The 20292-nt window shown below is 42.2% G+C and overlaps 1 protein-coding gene across 1 annotated transcript in view; it reads right to left on the bottom strand.

Moving 5' to 3' along the window:
- TMPRSS7 (transmembrane protease, serine 7) overlaps nt 1-10389 on the bottom strand; it is a 28653-nt gene extending 18264 nt beyond the window's left edge. The window contains 8 exon segments of the mRNA XM_010150156.1: nt 286-514; nt 3838-3876; nt 4641-4834; nt 4965-5032; nt 7630-7760; nt 8602-8800; nt 10182-10274; nt 10276-10389. Of these exon segments, the coding sequence (XP_010148458.1) occupies nt 286-514; nt 3838-3876; nt 4641-4834; nt 4965-5032; nt 7630-7760; nt 8602-8800; nt 10182-10274; nt 10276-10389 (1067 nt within the window).
- Between the last annotated feature and the right edge of the window lie 9903 nt (nt 10390-20292).

A 20292-nucleotide genomic window follows, 5' to 3' on the forward strand; every position in this document is an offset into this window, starting at 1 on the left:
CATGTGAATTTCTCATGGTTCTACAGCTAGGTGAAGATGTACTCCAGTTGAAGAATAAAGAATCTAGAGACTATTTAACTTTCTTTTATTAACAAAATCAATTTTCCCACTTTTGTTTAAAAAAAAGAAAAACTATTTTGCCAAATGTTGTGTGCATAGCCCACAAAGATCAGAGTATTTTTAACAGAACAAACCAAAACCCACCAAAAACGCAGTCAACCAATCTACACCAAAAAAACAATCCAAATGACTGCCAGTGAATTCTCAGTGACAATTTATACTCACCGGTATAGTATCCTATGTTTGATTGGCATCAGAGAGTCATAAACGGTTAGCGAGTCAGTGACGCAGTTGTCTGCTTCAATCTGAAGGGACACTATTGAAAGACGAACGAGGTGCCCCACTGATGCGATCAGCTTAACGTAGCAGATCGTTCCCCCTGAGGTAGCATGGATATCCAGGGGAAAGCGTTCATGTGGGCGATCAGCATACAGATCACGCATACAATTTGTTCCTGTGGAAACATCACATTTTCAACACTGGACACTCGCTACAAAACTGTTAAATCCTCATGGAGTACAAAAACTAAATTCTAAAAATAATTTTGAACTAAGGCAACATATGAAAGCATAGCTAAACATGAAAATAAAGTCGTCTGTGCCACTCTCAGCTTGCATCTTAGTTACAAATCTGTGGTCAAGGCAAAGTCTATTCATAAAACTGCAGAACATGGCCTGTAAATAGTTCTTTTAGGGTATTTGCACAAAAGCACTGCCATTTTGTACAAAATGTATTCACAGTTAAATCTGTGGAGTTCCCAGAAGATAAAGTACTGAAGTCAAATCGTTGTTCACTAAAAAATATTCATCAAGGCAGAAATCAACCGCTAATCCCTAGAGATACTAGGATATTTATAATAAATCAAATAAAAACAAAACCAAAAAATCAAGCCACGTTTTTGTATTACACAGGGCTTTTTTGTGATTATTGTTCAAACATTACACTTCTCAATGTTTGATTGCGAAATGAGCTGCAGGTACTGCTACTAAATTCAGATTCATGAATTCATTCAGGTTGGAAGGGATGCCAGGACCTGCTCAAAGCAGGGTCAAAATTATTTCAGTCCAGGTGTCTGTCCGGTCAAGTCTTGAAAACTTTTACAGCATTAGAAGTCACTGTTAGAAATGGAAGTACCATGAAAAATAAACAATACAGCTTAGCCCACAAACCACTTACTAATAAATAAATAAACGAGCAAGAAATGGCTGTGTCATAATTTAGATAAGAATCACCAGAAAATTACCCAACTTGCATCCAGTTTCCCAATTAAGCTGAAACAATTGTTGTTTTCAAGTCAAAGACATTGAGGTCTTTATTTCAATTCAATACTGCAGCTCCCACTTAGCAAAAAGCTTAGGGATTTTTTTGTTTAGTCATATCTAAAACTCTTAACGTAGCTCTCCAAAAGGTGAGAAGGAGGAAAATGCAAATTAGGGAGAATAAGATCCAAAGTAAATATTTGCATTAATTTCTGCCTATTAAAAAGACAAGTCTCTGAAATAGTTACTATTGTGGAACACCAATTACAGCACTGTGAAAAGTTCACTACCAATTGTTGACTCAAATTAAATGTTGGCCTTTTAACCAGTAGTTAATCAAGACAGGAAGTGGCAGGCTTTGTCTGACTTCCACTTCCAATTTACAGTCTTGAAACTCGTGCTATGACTGTTCATGACCAATCTGTGTCACATACCGTTCAATTGAATTACTGTTACAACTATTTAAAGCTTCGGCTGAGCCATTGTTCTCCCTTGTTCTTATCTCTTCCCAACACCATTCTTTCTATAATAGTTATTTGTGCTTATTTACTCACCCTTAACCAAGCTAGATTTGATCATAATCTTTATTATGGGAATTATGTGACTATCATTATTTCTACTAAGCAGTTTATAACGCAACTAGCTCACTGCTGGTGTGGAGCACGGTTCAGAGAATTCAGAGCTAGCTCTGGAACTAGAAGTAATGCAAGCGTACCAGCTTGAAACCAAAGCTGGATACAGTCACTCGCATCAGCTGAATCTCTACAAGTCTCTGTTCCAACACCCTCTTCAATAAAGCTGCACTCCAGTGCTGTGCCTGAACTAATAACTAGGTGCATCTTCATGCCAAAGCTAACTCCATTGCTCTCAAAATACAACCAAGCAATGCACCCTACTTGCATGCTGCTGCATTAACACTTTCACTGCTGCACCATATTCTATAGTCCTAAGCAGACACACTCAAGGTACCTCAACAAATGAAACCGCCCCAATATAGGACTTTTAGCTCCTGTGGCAATCCATGTCATTGTTCCCCTACAACTCATTGGGTATCAGCACCGTGCTTCTCATGGATACCAATTGCCACCTGTGGCTGACTACACTGTAAACCTCCTAAAGGCACCTAGAATGTGGCAGGTCATCCTTCTCCCTTTGTGTGAAAGACACCATATAAGCTAAAAAAAAAAAAAAAACCCCAAACAAAAAACCCCCCCAAAAAAACACCCATTTGTGTTGCACTCTTCTCCATCTTTTCTTCTCTTTTAAGGACTGCCCTCTGGAATAAATTGAAACAAATATCAGACTTCCCTGGAACACTGAATTGGGAGATAAAATTGTTTTGCAAGTAAGCACAAATGCACAGAATTATTTTATATAATTCAAATGCATGTAAGGAGATGCGACAAAGGACAGCATCGCTATACTTTGCGGTTCAAGTCAGGAAACGTTTTGAGCAAATAAATGCCATAACAAACTTGACTTGAATTTTGAGAAATTATGGGCTGATATCAATCTAAATATTGTAAACCACAGCCCAGAGTCTGTGACCCAAAGTCCCCTGTGAACAGTACTCATAGGAGACCTCAGCTTGGCTGCACTGACAGAAGAGTCGAATCCTGAGAAAGTATCTTGCAAGATAGAAGTGGAAATCACAGAGAGAAATGTAATTGTCGAAACAGTGCAAGATAATGTCTCATAAAAGACAAATACAGACATGGAGAAGTATAAAGCCCTTATAAAACTCAAAGGGTGCAACTTCAGAAGATAAAAAGTAAGCCTGTGGCAAGGACCAAGGGAGGCATCCCTACCTTGTTGACAACTGCTGGCCCAACAGAGACTGTCAGGTGTCTGCAGCAAAGGTGATAAGCATGCCACTGTTTTGCCTAGTAGCGCATTATTTCTAGGTACCTACTCCACATACTATCAAACACAGATGTGCTGTACTTTTAAACTGCTTGTAAAGTCTCTGCACACTGCCGAAGAACCCTACTGGGAGGTTTACAACATGAAACAAAGCAGGTGTACAAGCAGTGTCTCCAATAACCCTGGCAAAACTGAACTGCTTGAACTGATTTCTGTTAGGGATCTCACTCAAAAGAAAAAATCATCATTAATCTCAGAGAAAAGGGAGTCAAGAAGGATAAAGGATGGACAAAAGTATTGCCATTGTTTATCTCAAAAGTCAATAAACAGATTGAAATTCACTACTGCCCAGGTTAGAAAAGCTTAATCTTCTCTTCAACACAGAGTGAGTAGCAAACAACTAACTGACTGAGTTTATTTCCTACCATGCCACCAGGTAGACCTAAAAAATTTACCAGTCAGACTAAGGGCAGGTAGTTTCTCTATCTGTCTCATGCAAGACTCTTGGTCATTCTTAACTTAGGACATAAATACCGAAGCTGAATCTAACCCTCTTAAATTAACACTGAACAGTATCTTTGAGTCCAAGACATGAACTAAAAGGTCTCCTTCTCCACGTCTCCTCTGCCAGGAAGCTGCCGAAATGGTGAATTACCTGTCCCCGTTGTTGACCAATAATCTGTCCGAAGACCTGCTGCACAGGAAAAAAAAAAAAAAAAGTATGAGTCTTGTAATTTGCACAAAATCCAGAATTCAGGGTTGAATTCCATCACACTTCTTGAATCATAACACTGAACACACTTGACAAAACAGCTATCTCAACAGGGGAGGCTGCCCAAGTCCCCTTCGTTTCTTCAAATTCTGCAAGCAGCATTGCAGGGATCATGTCCCCAGACACCTTAGCGCCCGAGGCAAGAAGAGACAGCATGTCAATTGAGTAGTCAAATTTAATCAAAGGACTGAGAGTTGATTGAAGCTTGTTCTGTCCTTTGTTCACAGAGCTGAATGTCATAAAATATTTTGTAGGTAGTTACATTAAACAGATACTTGAATCCTACGCTGCTGATTTCTTCCCAACAGGAATGGCAGAGGAGTTGTTCAAGGAGCAGGCAGCTTTATCATCTGTGTCTTAATCTTTAATAAAGGGGTGAACAAGAATCTCATTTTCAGAACAGGGGCTAAAGTTTGATCCACGTGCAAACTTAAGTCACAGACTAACCGAAATCTGAGCTGACTACAAGGTGTCAGTCTTAGCTTGTGAATTTGAACGTGAGCACTCCAAGCAAAGAAAGTTTTGTAATCGGTGTTCACGAGGATACTTCTCCTTTTCTTCCTATAATAATTTCAGTATTAAAAAATAAGATGCTACATAACGATTTCAGTTTATTGATAGAATTTGCTACTCTGAGATAAAACTGTTTGCTTAACTGAATGTTTCCCCAGGGACGTAATACTAACCACTTAGTACAATGGAGTCCATGTCAACCGCAAGGCCCTGGAGACTTCCCACCGAGGTCCGGTTGATGACACTTGTCTGAATGGAATCCTTTAAAATGGCAGCCACACAGTCCTCACACAACGCTTGGCCTTTCGCCTGCGGTACCACAAATACGATCCAGAAATGAATAAGGAGGCCTCCGTTGTTGTTATTACTGAAATAAAAAGGTGCTACATGTTACCATCACACTGAAAGTTTTCTGGAGACTCAACTCCTGACACAAGCTTTTTGAAGTACAAATTTGCTACCCAGCAGAAACACAATTACATTAACCACTGTTTTACCTGACTTCTGAAACTGTGGACTGCTTATAAAATTTGGAGAAAGAGGAGGTTGTGTAGACCAAGTTCATCTGAAAGAGAAAGTATTATGCCAATGAAGATGTAGCATTTCTGAAAAATCAGCCATACCTAAAGATATTATATGCCTGGACTTTCCTAGAAACATCCTTTTTTCCACCAGGAACATGCAATCTGCACACATTCCCAGACATACATCAGCCAAGCTAGGCAGCGAAGCAGACATGAACAGACCAGCTCTGCAGTGCACCCATAACAAGGCAGATATTCCCAGGAAACATCAAATCATCTGCCCATGGCCAGTTGACATGTACAGCAGTGCTTTTTTCCAAATAAGTGTTTTGAAATGAGTGCACATTCTTTGCCCAGCCAATCCCAAACACTGAAACTTAGGGCCAGCCTTCAGGAAATAAGCCTGTACTCATAATATTTTGTGTGTTGGTACTAAGAAGACCCTAACAGCACATAGCAGAGCTTTATCCACAGAATTACAGGAAGACTGAGATTGGAAAGGGCCTCTGGAGCGCATCTAGTCCAACTGCTGTTATCAGTGGGATCAACTACACCAGGTTGCTCAGGGCCATGTCCAGTCGGGTATCTCCAGGAATGGAGACTCCACAACCACTCTGAACAACCTGCCCCACTGTTTGATCACCTTCACAGTTCGTTTTTCCTAATGTTTATGTGGAATTTTCCTGCATTTCAATGCAATTTGTGTCTATTTTCTTCACTAAAGAAATATGTATTAACATATTTCTTTCCCATACAGGGTGTAATATACGTAGAGAAGGAAAAACTCATGTCATGCTGTGGGACTGCCTTTGGGGAAAGCAAGCTCTCATTTCCACCAGCTCTTTGTACATGTGTGAGGACACCAGTGTGACGATAACCTTCATCCCTCTTGTGCAAAGAGGCACACTTCTAGAGCCACAAGGTGGCATGTCCCTCAAGCTGTTCAGGCCTCGTCCTGCTGCTTAACAGGTAAAATTAATGCCCGAGGGATTGTAACACAGATTATTTTGAAGACATGGCTGTAAAAATCACATTAATATTGGTCCCTAACTTTCACAGTGTTTGACAAAGTCTGAACAATTATTTTAAGGGCCTAAATAAAATGAATGGAACTCAATCTTCCTCCAAATTAGGCTACAAGGGATTATATATATTACTGTTACTACCGAGGAGGAAAGGAGATGATCTTGATTGGTTCTTCCACTATCACTTTGGGCATCTCTGGGTCAGAAGCCATGAACAAAAGTGTTTCAAGGAGAAAAACAAAGAAAACCCCAAATCTCCGACACCCCTACTAGCAATTCTAGTCAACAGTTCTATCACCAAGAAGTGCAGTTTCAGTGATGTAAAATCCATTAGTGAGTTCAGGCAAAGTTTACAGCCAAAGAAAATAATCTCCGGGTTACATTCAAGTAGGAGGGGGTGGCACTGGCAGCTCACATCTGCTGTCCCCTCTCTCTGCTATGTGCCACTGCCAGGCAGGATGCTCTGGGACAAAAGGAAGATGCAGGGCTCACAGCAGCTTAGAGCTGCTCCATGGAGAGTGGGGAAAGGACCCTTCTTGTGCTACTCATCTGTCACCCCTCCCTGAAAGCACTTCAGCTCTTAAGGTGCAGGATTGGAAAACTAGGCTATCTGCTTTCAAGCCTTTTCTGATACAGCTTTTGTAGGGATGGGGGGGAAGAGCTGGAACACAGGCACATGAGTTCATATTATAAGGTGACAAAAACTTGGTAATTATTCAAAAATCTCTTGGTTCCACCCAACATCAGTATTATTGTGGGTTTTTAGCAGTGTTACTACTATCGCTTGAATTCTTACGTGGAGCATGCTGCGTTCCCTGGCGCTCGTGACTTTTTCCTCCCTACACCAAATGTCTTTAAAGTCAAATTCGCTTTTAAGATTCCCACCCCTCTCCTTCCCACTAGAGCCGCCTTAACTGCCTACATCAGAGTGCTATTTCTGCTTTGACTGCTGCAAGGTGTTTGGGAAGAATAACAGTCTTTAGAATACCTGGCATCAGCAGAAAATATGATTCTCCAGGGTAATTATAGATGCTCTAAGGCAGAAGACTGGCAGCAGATACCAATTGAAATGCAAAAGACTTCATCAGTTTAATATCTCAGCAGTGGCAATCAGGTTTTGAAGGGCTTGTATAGACTTCTAATCATAGACTCCCAATTGAGGGGGCAATGCATGAAATTTTTTGTAAATGTAGAAGTCAAAACAGACCTTTACAACAGGGTAATTATAGATGCTCTAAGGCAGAAGACTGGCAGCAGATACCAATTGAAATGCAAAAGACTTCATCAGTTTAATATCTCAGCAGTGGCAATCAGGTTTTGAAGGGCTTGTATAGACTTCTAATCATAGACTCCCAATTGAGGGGGCAATGCATGAAATTTTTTGTAAATGTAGAAGTCAAAACAGACCTTTACAAAACTCCGTTTGTGATTAACAAGCTGAAAGCATTCAGTTCCTTCCTGCCTCTAGACGGCCACCCTTTGCACACAGTCTTCCAGCCAGAGGGAGCAGTGGGAGAAAGAGCGGAACACCACAGACTCAATGGCACCTGAAAGTTGCACTTCTTGTTCACAGCTCTCATCTTTGTGCTAGCCAAGCAGCCCACTCATCTTACCACATGCTGCACATTCTGTGCCACGGAGAGGAACTCTTTCGACTCCTTCTGCCTATATTCTGGGAGAAACTCTATGTTGGCAACACGAAACAGTCCAACAAAATACAATGCATCTTTGTTTTCTGCCTGAACTGCAAAAAACAAGACGGTTAGCCCCCAGTGCTTTTTTTTAAAAAAATAACAATTAGATTTACTTCTGATTAAATTCTAAACCAAATTAATCTATTCAGCTTTACAATGGACAGGACTACCAAACAAACACTACATTTTCACAGCCAAACTGTTCTAGATGAGTACCACAATACAAAGGTTTATTTGAGCACATGTTCCTTACGCATAAGATAAGATACCACCATACAAATGAATCAGCATATGAAGGCAATATCAACATCCAGAATCTGGAGCATCCTTAAGGATTCTTATGCAATATTAACATTGGGGGCTTAAAGAGGAGAACATGGCTTTCATTGCCCACTTAGACACATCAAGCAAAAAGGACACACTTCAGCAAAATGGTAATTTCTTGTCCTGTCCAGTGTTTACAGGTCTTAAAATGACTATTTGGCTTCTATGTTTTAGTGTCCTTTAATTTCTTTATCTCTATTCTGCATGAGAGACAGAGAACTTAACTGGCCTTCAGCAGGCCAAGAAACAATGAAAGTCAAAATTTGAGGACTCAAGTCCATAGGAACTGTCAGGTCTGTGCAATTAGCAAGCACGTGTAAAAAATGTTTTGCCTAACACTTGAAAGTCACACTTCCTAAAGCCAGCAGCTATGCCTGCTCTGATAATTACTTGCTAATTCAACTGTCTGAAGTCTTAAAGACACCCAGAAGTCTTTCAGGCCCTATTTAATTAAGTTTCACGTTTATTTCAGAAACAGCCTTCAGGACAAGTGAGATCCTAAACCCAACTGAAAGTGTTACTGGGGACAGCGATTTATGAAAAAGACATGAGCTTTCAGCAACTCACCAATGAAGAGCCACAGTAATGTCCAGGTTACAACTCCTAAAATGAACAGAATGAGGGTAAAGAGAATTATTTTGTTTTGAAAATTCCACAGCAATTTATCTTTTTTCTTCAATTTCAATTTGCCATGTTTTTTCCTCGCCAGAATCCTTTTTGCCAACTTATCTTCTGCAGCTACCATTTGGACTGAGATGTTGGCTACCTAAAATAAGGTGAAAGACAACAAAAAACATGGAACATTTCTAACAGCAGTTGACTGACCAACAACTAGAACAGATTCCCACACATATTTGTCCATTACTGCATATACACAATTGTTATAACTTAGCAGCAGTTTAAAACTCCAGTCAAAAAGTAAGGTCCTTTTCTTCCAGACACTTGCTGATTTAACAGTCAGTCTCCAGTCTCTGATGCAAATGGATGTAAAAACACAATGCACCCTAGGATAACAGCTCAACATGCAACAGCTACCCAGCATTAAGCACCTGAACAAATGCTAATATCCTTGTGCATCCCTCATTAGTGTAAAATTAGTCCATCTTAGTCCAAAGGGTGGACAAAGCTGAATTACTCTGCACTGTCTGCAGCCGAGATGCAGATGGATAAGTACTGCAGAACAACAGCTTTCCACCAGCAGCTGGATAACATAACAAGGTGTCTCATGACCCAGAGAGTTGCTATGCTTATACAAGTTCGGTGCAGAAGCAGACACACATTTAGCCATTCATTCCCTCTGTCTGAAGTGGGAGGGAGGGTTTAGCATGATATTCAAATAGACAACCACTTTTCCAATACTATGGCTTGCCATTTCCCTTCTAAAGAACAAGGGACACGGTCAAAATGTCCCTGCTGTTCACTTTCTTCTCAGACAAGGAAAGACAATTCTAACTGCATTTTTAAAAAAGGCACTTCATGAATCAAGGCTTATTATCAAAAAGTTATTTATTACACAGGATTCACAGGAATACTGAATGCTATGCTCTACATTTTAAATATTTTCCCAGGCTTAAACAACAGTTTACCATAAACACTTTACAGCACATAAAACAAAGGCAAAGTCAAGGTGTTCTCTTCCCTTCATAAGGATCACAACTCTTAATTCAGCTTTCCTCTCTAATGCAACTTAGCTCTTGTATTCTACAGTTGGTTTCAAGCTAAAACTGCAATTTGTCTATCACCATACACTAAATTATTTAATTACTTCTTTGTCATGAGGTAATGCTCATGCAATGATCCCCTTCTGTATCTTCACAGGAAAAAACAAAATACTACATACTTTAATGTTGCTTTTCTTGCCTAGAAATTTATTTCATTTTGGAAAAAAACATGCTGCCATGACACCAATCTAAGGTTTTCATACTGTCACACTGTCATTCCCATTATTTCAGCTGCCTTAAAATACTTGTTACTAGCAAAACTGAAGATGCACAAACATATGTTGACGTTTTCAGACTGAGTTATAAAACAGAAAGTTAGAACAAATCAATTGGGATTTTAAGTTTAATACTTGATAATTAGATCATAAGAGATCTAATAGTGTCAAGAAGCATATGAAATCAAGACTATTTAAGTCACCAACTTACACTTAGTTCATCTTCAGTCTTAGCTGCTGGGTGATCATTTTTTTCATCCATTCTAGCAGAATTAATTTTATTGCTTGTCCCAGCAGAAAAAGAGACTTGCACCTTTTCCTAGTCACTACTGCTTCTGAAGCAGAAGGCAGCTAACACCAATGTCCAGGACCAAGAGAGGCATCAATTTACTTTGATGAGTTTCCAATTGTAATCTCATCCGCCCTGTTGCTCTTTTGTGAATATTAGAAGGATGCTATCAGGTAACTCTGAAGTTGGACTGAATAAATAGACCCTTCACAGTATTTTTAAGCTGAAATAGACTCCAACTTGTTAAAACAAAATCATAGTGCTAACATATATATCTCATTAAAACTTCAGAAAATCAGTTGCTATAAATAAGTAGCAAGTAAAATGTGAATGAGAGCAAAATCATGCAACTAAAAGAAGGAAAATAAATATAAGCACCTTGAGTAAGAGTGCTGCAAACAGCAGATAACTACTGCAAACCAAAGAGAGCATTTTGACTCTTCTAGAATTTTGCAATGTGCTTTTTGAATACTCATATTTGGTTATTTTTTTGTAACTGAGAAACAAGCTGCTGCAGGCAACATCTTTCGTATTGTTACACTAGATCAGGCTTCAAGCTGAGAATCCTTTTTGTAATCAGATGCAGGAAGGCACTTGTACCATAACAGATCCATGCTATTTTCTCTGGTAATTAAATATTTATAGAGGATGTAAAACAGTACTTTCCTCAATGGATGCTAACTATAGAGCTGTCTTTACTTTTAAGTGATTAACAATCTCAATACCTGCCCTGGGTCAGCTTCAGAAATGGCACTGGAGAAAGGACAACAATTTGTTAAGAAGTAGTACAATATCCATTTATCTTGGAAGACAGAAAACCTAAACTAACAATCTTAAAATCTGAGCAATCATAAAAACTTTAGCGACACAGTAGTGTAGAGGTATAGAATAGGAAAGGTGCAACCAGACCTCATAACAGGGGAGCTCCAGGCATGATCCATGTTCCGTCAGTGTAACCAGCAATAGATGAGTTCAGCTACAAGGCAAAAAATGCTACAGTTAGATAATGCACTTGTAAACAAAAATATTCCTTGTCTGTGTGTTAGCTCATGCCCTGAGGCACAATATTTATGTCCTCAGTCATTGCTTGGTATTTGTTCTAGAACTGCAAGGTATTTTAACCATATGAAGTGATACTTTAAGTTCTGGGTCTTATTAATGCTTCAGTAGAACAAGAAAATCTATTGTTTTATTCCATATTGCTATATATAATCACTTCCTGCTCCCACTTTTTTTTTTTTTTTAATTACACCTACTTCTTTCAAGACAACCACAGTCCCTTAAAACATCTATGTAATTCCCAGAAGCCTCCCACTGTCCTCTGCACAGGGAGTTACTATGATACAAATGGCATTTCAGAAGCTGGGACATAGATTAAAAGAGAACATAAAAATTATTAAGAGTACATAAAAATTATTAAGAGCACATAAAAATAGTTCTGCTTTGTTAGTATCAAAGCCTTTTGCCTGCCTTGTGATCAAGTCTTTTATGCTCTGAGGAAGCATAGTTATCTCCAGACTTCACTTTTCTTCAGCTGTTTAACTCCACATATCTTCTTCTGAGAAGATCATAGAATCACAGAATGGTTTGGGTTGGAAGGGCCCTTAAAGACCATCCAGTTCCAACCCCCCTGCCATGGGCAGGGACCCCTTCCACTAGACCAGGTTCCTCAAAGCCTCATCCAGCCTGGCCTTGAACACTTCCAGGGATGGGGCATCCACAGCTTCTCTGGGCAACCTGTTCCAGTGCCTCACCACCCTCTTTGGGAAGAATTTCTTCCTGATATCCAATCTAAACCTCCCCACTTTCAATTTAAACCCGTTACCCCTTGTCCTGTCACTACAGGCCCTTGTAAAAAGTCCCCCCCAGCTTCCTTGTAGCCCCTTCAGGCACTGGAAGGTGCTATAAGGTCTCCCTGGAGCCTTCTCCAGGCTGAACAAGCCCAATTCCCTCAGCCTTTTGTTTTTGAAGCAGAAGCAAGAGCCAGTAAAAAGGTATAGTAATACATGTGTGCTTTAAGCCTAATAAGAAAATCAGATGTAATTTTCTCTAGATTACACAGAAAGGCTGAGGTGGAAGTTATTCCCTTTCCGTCAATGAAATAAATAAATATATGAAAGGTGCATAATAACATTAAGGTGTATTTTGTCCACTCGTAAGAAATAAAGGAAGCAAAAAATGAAATGATGGAGACTAAGGAGGAGTCCTCCAGGTGCCAGAGCAGAAGCCCATGCTGCAGTCATGGAGGACACGATGCTGGAGCAGACGGATATTCCTGAAGGACTACAGCCCACACTGGAGCATGCCGCCGGAGTGAGAAAGAAGCAGCAGCAGGGAGAAACCATCATATGCTGACCATAACCCCCCCAGCCCCACTGCACTGCTCAAGGTTTGAGGGTGGATGGGGACAGGCAAGTAGAGGAGTTGTGAGTGAAGAAGTGAAGCCTGGGAACAGGGGGAGGCAGAGTGTCGTTTCAATGTTCACCTTTGTTTCCCACTACCCAAATTAAAATAAAAATGTAACTATTAATTGGCAATAAATTGTCGATTTTCCCCAAATTGACACTGTTTTGCCTGCAACAGAGATTGGCAAGTAGTCTCCCTGTCTTCATCTCCTGCCTTCATCTCCTTCCTATTTTTCCCATTTTCTCCTCCCATCCTGCTGAGGAGGAAAGGAAGGGACAGAGCAGCCAGGTGGGAGTCTGGCTGATAGCCACAGCTAACCCACAGCGATGTTGCAGTACCTGGTACTTACTTCCCCCTCTCTTCCTTTTAAAAAGCTAAATTAGGATTTTTTTTTTTTCCCTAAGAGAAGTACGTTCTGTTTCCAAGTTAAGCTAAGAATAAAGAAGTTGGCAAACCGAAATAAAACATGAAACACATTAGAAATAAAATCATCTAATGAAAGTGAGCACTGCTGTTTCCTTCTGTTTCATCTACTGCAGGTTCTGTATATTTAAAAAAAGTCTGAAGATTAAAAAATCCAAAGAAAATGAGAACCATAGGGTTACTCCTTCCATTTCCCTGGCAGATACAAGTGATTCCAGGTCAGCCTGAAAAGTTAATATGAGCCAGTTATTCCATTTCTGAGCTCTGTGGAGAAATGGCTTTCACTCAGGGCTACCAGAAAGGGCCGTGGCTTGAAGCCATCACTTGGCATGCACAAACTGGTATTAAGCCACTTGATTTTTATCAAAACATGCCTCTTAACTCTTTCTGCCCCAAATCAACATACTTATACTGATTAGTTTCAGAAGCATCCTAGTTTCTTGCCCTTGTCAGGACTTGCGGACCAGTTCCAACTCCTCACGCTTTCCTGCTACTACAAATGCCGCCGTGACATATCAGAGACTTCTCAGTTCACTCACACGGTGACAGACACCTGGGTTTACTTGCATATTTCTCTCTTAGGGTTGTGGTTTCCTCACACACAGGAGCCTGATTTTCTGTCCCCTCTCTCTCCAAGGCCCACACACAACTAGGGACAGCCTGTTAGTCTAATCTATGACACCCCCTCATCCCCAGCTCACCGAGTCCCTGATTAAGGGAAAGGCCACAGCTGATCCATGCCACAACCGAGAAGTCTGCCTGTACATCGGTGTCATGGAGGAAGCCAGGATGCCAATGATTCAGCTGTCCGGGAGAAAAAGCTCATCTTGTGTCGCACAGACCATGTGCTGTGCTAGGAGAGAGGGTTCATCCCACCCGTCGCAGACTCTGTAGAAAAGTCAGGCATATAAATCCAAGCGTGTTGTCTAGACTCAGTTTTCAAAGACAAGCATTCAGGACAGAGAGGATGAATCACACTTTCACCACTGAGTACAGACAGAAAAAGAGGCAATTATCTTAGACTTGAAGAAGCCCATCATCTACAAATCCTCTGTGTAATAGGACTCTTTACCTTCCTTCGTGATCAGCTCAGAGCCCGTCCTCCTGGCTCACTGAACTGGTAGGAGCTTAGAACCAGCATCAACCCACTAACCCAGCGGGGTGCTCCAGAGAGCTACTAACCTCAGCAAGTCATTTTTTCCTAACCTGACCATCAAAAGTGACAGTCTGCCTATATTTCAGGATCTCCCTTTGCTAAGCATCAATGTCTATGAAGTTGCACAAAAGTGGGGGGGAGGGGGGGCAGAAGGGTCCACACACAACGCAAAGTTAACTACTAAAACCTGCGTTAGTAGAATACGTAAGAATTCTCTCACATGCTGCTCGTATCAGTTTTTCTTTAATCACAACTCAGACAAAGCACAGGTCTTAACATGTCTGTGAAAACTAAACAAGGGCTTAAATGACGATTTATGATAACATCTGAGAAGGTATTTATAAAGTTTCTGATGTCAATCAGTTTTTATCAGAGCTGACACTAACACTGTACAATTGCACATTCTGTCCCTTGAATAATTTCTTCAAATCACAGCCAAGATTACTTCCAAGAGAAGATGATGAGGTTTTGGCTGTCCTTCTTAATAACACAGCTGAATTTGTAATTGAGCTACGGTTTGAACCCAGAGAACATCAAATACCTCTACCTTTGATAGGCACATACTATTAATAACCAATATGATATTAATAGTCTGCAGAGATCTGTGTACACACAGGCAAGTCACCAGCATTTTGGATACATCTCTTCCATCAGAGGAGACAGAACCAGCACAGAACAGCTGTTTCTTTAATTTTGTTTTGGTTTTGAAGTTGAAATTGTGAGCAAGTTGAAACGAGGCTTTTACCGAAGTATGGAAGTGACAATTGATTACCAAATATTAAATTATTGATAATTTACTAGTAACTTATGTTTTAGTATCAACTTTGAACCTCTTTCTCCTCCCTCTCTGAACGAATACCATGCTGCCTGCCTTCGAGATCTTTGTCACCTGGGTGTGCAGCTTCAAAACACAGCGCTCATGTTTATTTTTTCTTCTCCTTGAGCTCTCAATTTCCCATTCCTAACAATGCTTGGCTATGCACTGGAGGCCTCCAGTCTAACAAAATAGTTTCCAACAGCCAGAATCATCTTGGAAATCAAAGATAATTGAGCTGTCTTCAGAGATCCAGACACCACCAGCGACAGAGCACATCATCTGAAATGAAGCAGCCGACCACCTTGCGTAGCAGCCGCCCTGAGCGCTCACAGAGCTGTTTTGCCTCGCCTGTGCAGGCTGAGAATGGCTTAATTATTTGCATCCCCATCAATCTAAATGAAAACAAAAAGGCTAAGCGAGCGCATCTTTTGGCCGCAGCACCCATTTATCAGTCTGTGGCCTTTTAGGGACAGACGAGCCCTGCTATTCCACCAGTTAATGGCCTCGCACCACTTGTCCCTTACTGGGGGCAGTAGCTAATTTTACTCTCAATTTCTTTCTTGCTTACACGAAGCTGGACAGCTGTGTATGGCAGCGAGCAAGGCAAGTCATATTGACACAGCATACATGAATCACACTACTAGATTAAACATAACTTGTTCAGAGAATCGCATTGCTAGGAAACCTGCTGCATTTCAAATGAGGTAAATAGTGTATTAAAAAAGCAGACTTTCCACAGTAATGAGGTTGAGCCAGCTGACCTACCGCTGCAGCCAGCGATAACGCCCTCTACAGAAGTCAAGTCATGACAGCACTTCAGCCAAAAAAACAGGGTTTGTAGCTTTTCAGGTGATGAGATGTGCAAACTCCCATCTATCAGAGTCCTCGGCCGCATGTGCTGGGGTAGGTCAGACCTGAGCAGAGCTTGACAAGCCAAGCCAAAGCACTTGTTCTTACTGGTGAATGTGTCTGTGCTCCACCTGCAAATCACAATTCACTTGGTGACCTGGTCCTTAATTGGTGCCCTGTTGAAAATTTATTAACTCCTTCAGGCTTCAGCTTACAAGCAGTGCTGTCTGAAAGCATCAGTCCATGGGGCTGGGACTCCCAGAAGCTGTTATAACTAACGGATACCCCATCAGCCGCTATCAAACCGCGTACGCCACGCGGCAGGCAAACAGGAAAACTGCCCACGCTGACACAGCAGTCAGTTGCCATAGCAGATGCCCAGCTGAAACGAGGCCACTGTTAGTGCAGGTGAACCACAGGGATCTCACTCAGATGCAGGATGGCAGCATCTCCCCCACAAAATACTGTGTCCAAAGCTTCCACGAGCCTCACGCCGGCCTAGCCCCAGCGTTTGCCACAAATAGATTTCCCTATAAAATGCTAATATAACATACTTACTCTGCCTTTCTCAGTTGCATGTTCATTACAATTAAACAGGGAATATCTCTGATACCCTGGAAGAAAACCAGCACAGGAAGCATAACCCCTTGTCTTCCCTCTTCTGTCTTTCAAATCCTACCCATGCCCCTTCCTTCCAGTACTTTTCATCCCACTTCTATTTCTCTGGCACATTCCAAGTAGGAGGACAGAACAAAAAAAATCGTGGGAAAAAAAAATACCCTAAAGCTTTTTCTGGCTTCATTACTTCCACCTCGAAGGCTTCAGCAGGGCATTCAGGCCACCTGCATCACATTCTGTCCCTAGTCTATCAGGTCTCAGAGTCCTGCGACTTTATCATCCAGGCATTGACAGACAACAGCAAGCACATACAACTTTGAACTGTTAAGGAGCAGAACAGGTTTGGGTTTTTTTATTGTTGTTTTTAAAGCAAGTAACTTGAATTAACCTACTATTAAACAGGTCAATTATTTGCACTTCCAAGTGTTAAACAAGCTGCTCCACTCAGTCTGGCGAATTCGGAGCTTCAGTTTCTTTGTTCAAGAGTTGGGGCAGCTCAACAGTCCATCTCCTAGAAGTGACTGACACTGCTGTTGTCACCTCTTACCCACCAAAAATCTTGATAAGCAGAGTAACCAAGAGACCTAGAGAGGCTATAATTCAAGAAGCGAAAAAAACCATATTTGACAGGTGAGCACACCAGGGATTTAGTTAATTTGACAAGGAAAAGTTTAAACTAAAGCATTTGTAGTGTTAGAAGTACATAGCTCTGTTGTTGGCAGGCTCCTCACCAGAATTGCCAAGTGCCGGCAGAGGCAGGGCAGCACAATTAGATAACTTACAAAGAAAAATCCGGTGTTGAGAATAAAACCCACACACCAGCGTAGACAAGCCAGTTGAGATGAACCACTGGTGAGGCTTGTCAGCCATGACTACAACTGACCGAGAATTCCAATGCCTCTTGTTCACCAAACTGCAGAGTTCCCTGTTCAAACGCCTTTTGACAGATGCTCCTGGTGTTCTTGTCAAGGTCAGTCCCCTCTGACCCTGACAGTTTTGGGTATTTGCAGGCAACAGCTCTCTCTCAGCCGCAGGGACACTGATCTTTGTTTGGGGGTGATCACCAGCTTGAGTGTGTGCTCCTGCCCTTGGGCTGAGCGCCGTGAATTAACAGGCTGAAGATAAGAGGATCTGAACTGATGGAAACAAAAATGAAAGTCTAATTATAAAACCTGTTGCCATGATCCGCATTTGTTTCTCCTGCTTGCTTCCGAGTTCTGCAGTACAGTTTGCTGGCTGTGTGTTGGTTACAGCAGCGGGGCTTCAAAGAGCTGGGTATGGTCACCATCTGATGTGGCAGTGTCCTTACACATTCACTGTCACAGGCTGGAACTGCAAGAACTGAGGAGCTATTAACAGGAGGGAGCTACAGCCCCATCCACTCCATTTACGATGTCATTACCAGGCCCTGACTGAAAAAAAAAAAAAGAAGTTATTACCATAGTTTGAACTACAGCTGATGGTGGTTGTGGTTTTACCTTTAGTGTCTGCTGTGTGGAAGTCCAGCAGAGAAAAGCACACTTCCCAGCCCTTGCGTCTCCGTACAGCCTCAAATCAAAGAGCACGTAAACCTTCCTCCAGCCCCATCACTTCGTCCAGCTCCAGCAGTCAGCATCTGGCAGCTGGAGCCCACTCTGTGGACAAAAGCTTTATCTGGGAATTACATAGTGTAGTTTTCTGCAAGCAGGCCCCACTCCATATTCTTTCAAACAGGTTCAACTCTGCCAATCACCTCACAAAAGATAAAATTAAGCTAATCAAAACCATTGGGGAAATCAGTCTGATCAGCAATTTGCCAAACTCGGGGAGCCACCTGAGATTTGTTTCAGGCTCAGCACTCAAGCACTGATCATTCAGTCGGGATCAGGAGGATATCGCAGCAAACAGAGGCTGATCACACGTGTACCAACACGGTGCCTGCTGAAGGTAGCGGGTCACATAAGCTGCACCTGTCTGCTGCAGCGAAATTTCAGTGTCCCTTGTTGTCTGGAAAGCAGGGGATAAAATCCCCACACTAAATCCTTTGCGTACAGTAACATCAGCACCTGCCGAGACTCTCCGTGTAACAGCGCGGAGCGGATCGTCTGTGCCCCTCGACCTTCACACACAGGGAGTTCCCTGTACCCACTTCCATGTTGGCTGGGCACCTTCCTGCCTTCTGCCTGGCCAGACTTGCAGTGGATTTATTTTAACAGGCGAGATGGATTCCTCGTGGTGTCCCACCAAGTCGAAAGGAGGGGAGAGCTAATTTAGGCCCGAGATGCCGGCAGAGCCACCCCCCTCCCAGTTTTTGCTGTCATGGCCTCGTAACAATACAAACAAGCCAAAAAATGCCCACGCTTTTACGTGGAGAGCCTGGACCCCTCCTCACACAGTGTAGGATCTTGTGCAGCCTCACGGAGTCTGGCTCTCCAACTTGCACGTGACATGCGGGGCCGACAGTATTTCTCTGCAGAACCGGTACGGGGAAGCCCGTCTGCCCCTAAAGCTTACGCTGAACCCATCACACGGTTGGGATCCTGTTCAAGGCACCAAATCCCTGAACCTGCCTCGTCCTGATCATTCCTAACACTTTTCTCTAGTAACATTTTTAAGAACAGGTTTAGACGCCAACTTCCCGGTGCTTCTTTGAGGAAGCGGCAGAGGGGAAAACTGTACGGACAACATGACTGCTATGGTTTAAACTGATTGCAGAAATTGTATTTTTCAACGTTGCATTTTCAGTGCAGCCCTCATCCTGAGGGTTTTAAAGGGCTCCCAGACACCACGCTAAGTCTCGGAAGTGCTTTGCATTTGTAGCGAATCCCGAGGGAGGAAACGTGATTCATCCCGTGAAACGCTGAGCAACCAGCAATAGCCACAGCCTTCATCTCAAAGGGCAAAGCGTAGTTAAAAGCGTCCAGCTCCTAAGTAATGTTCTATAAAGAGCTATTTTTGGAGTTCATTTTCCTCACTCCAAGGAGCAAAACAATCCCCCCGCCAAAAAAAAAAACCAACATCCTGTTCTTTTGGAGGTCGTAGTTTTCTTTTGATAGAGACACTCATCCATCTTGGAATAAAACTCCAGCGGGAACACCGCCTTTTGCTTCTTCAGGTCAGTAGCTCCCGCCGGACACGAGAACAGCTCAGGCAGCACAGCAGCTCTGCCTACGCGGAGGCGAGGTTCTGCACAGAGCACGTGCGCTTTGCTGTGCATTCAGCCTTATTTTTAGACAGCCAAGTAAACAACACATGCCGGTTCTCTCTAAGCAAAGCACATTACCGGCCTCCGCTACAAACAGCTTCCCACTAACGCGAATAAGGACCCGCCTTTGCTCGTTCCCAGCCAAGACGACAGCACTTTCACCTTCACTTGCTATATACAGGGTTTAAATCAGCAATATTAACGGCGAATATACAGACATGGACCAAAGCGACAACCAAAATCCGAGCCCCTGGGTGACCTGTGGTGACAGGGGAGTGGTATCGGTGACGTTAGGTCTGAGTGGTTTATGTTTCCATTTGTAGAGGTCATTCATCTCCTTCTCCTCCCAAATGAGGGGGATCCTCCTGTTTCTAATAGAGCAGCTGCTTCCCCCTCTTAGAGATCCCTTCCGCTCTAGTATTTGCTTTTTTTTGTCTCTGAAAGCACTTTTATTCTGTCCATCTTTCCCTTTGTTCCATGGGTTAGTTCAAGCTGTCCGTATACCTATTCTTCCAACTCATTTACTTCCCAATTTTTTTCCTAAAGACACACCACATGTATAAAAACAGAAAGTCTGTAG

The sequence above is a fragment of the Eurypyga helias genome, unplaced genomic scaffold (genome assembly GCF_000690775.1).
Source record: "Eurypyga helias isolate BGI_N326 unplaced genomic scaffold, ASM69077v1 scaffold11204, whole genome shotgun sequence".
Taxonomy (NCBI): Eukaryota; Metazoa; Chordata; class Aves; order Eurypygiformes; family Eurypygidae; genus Eurypyga; species Eurypyga helias.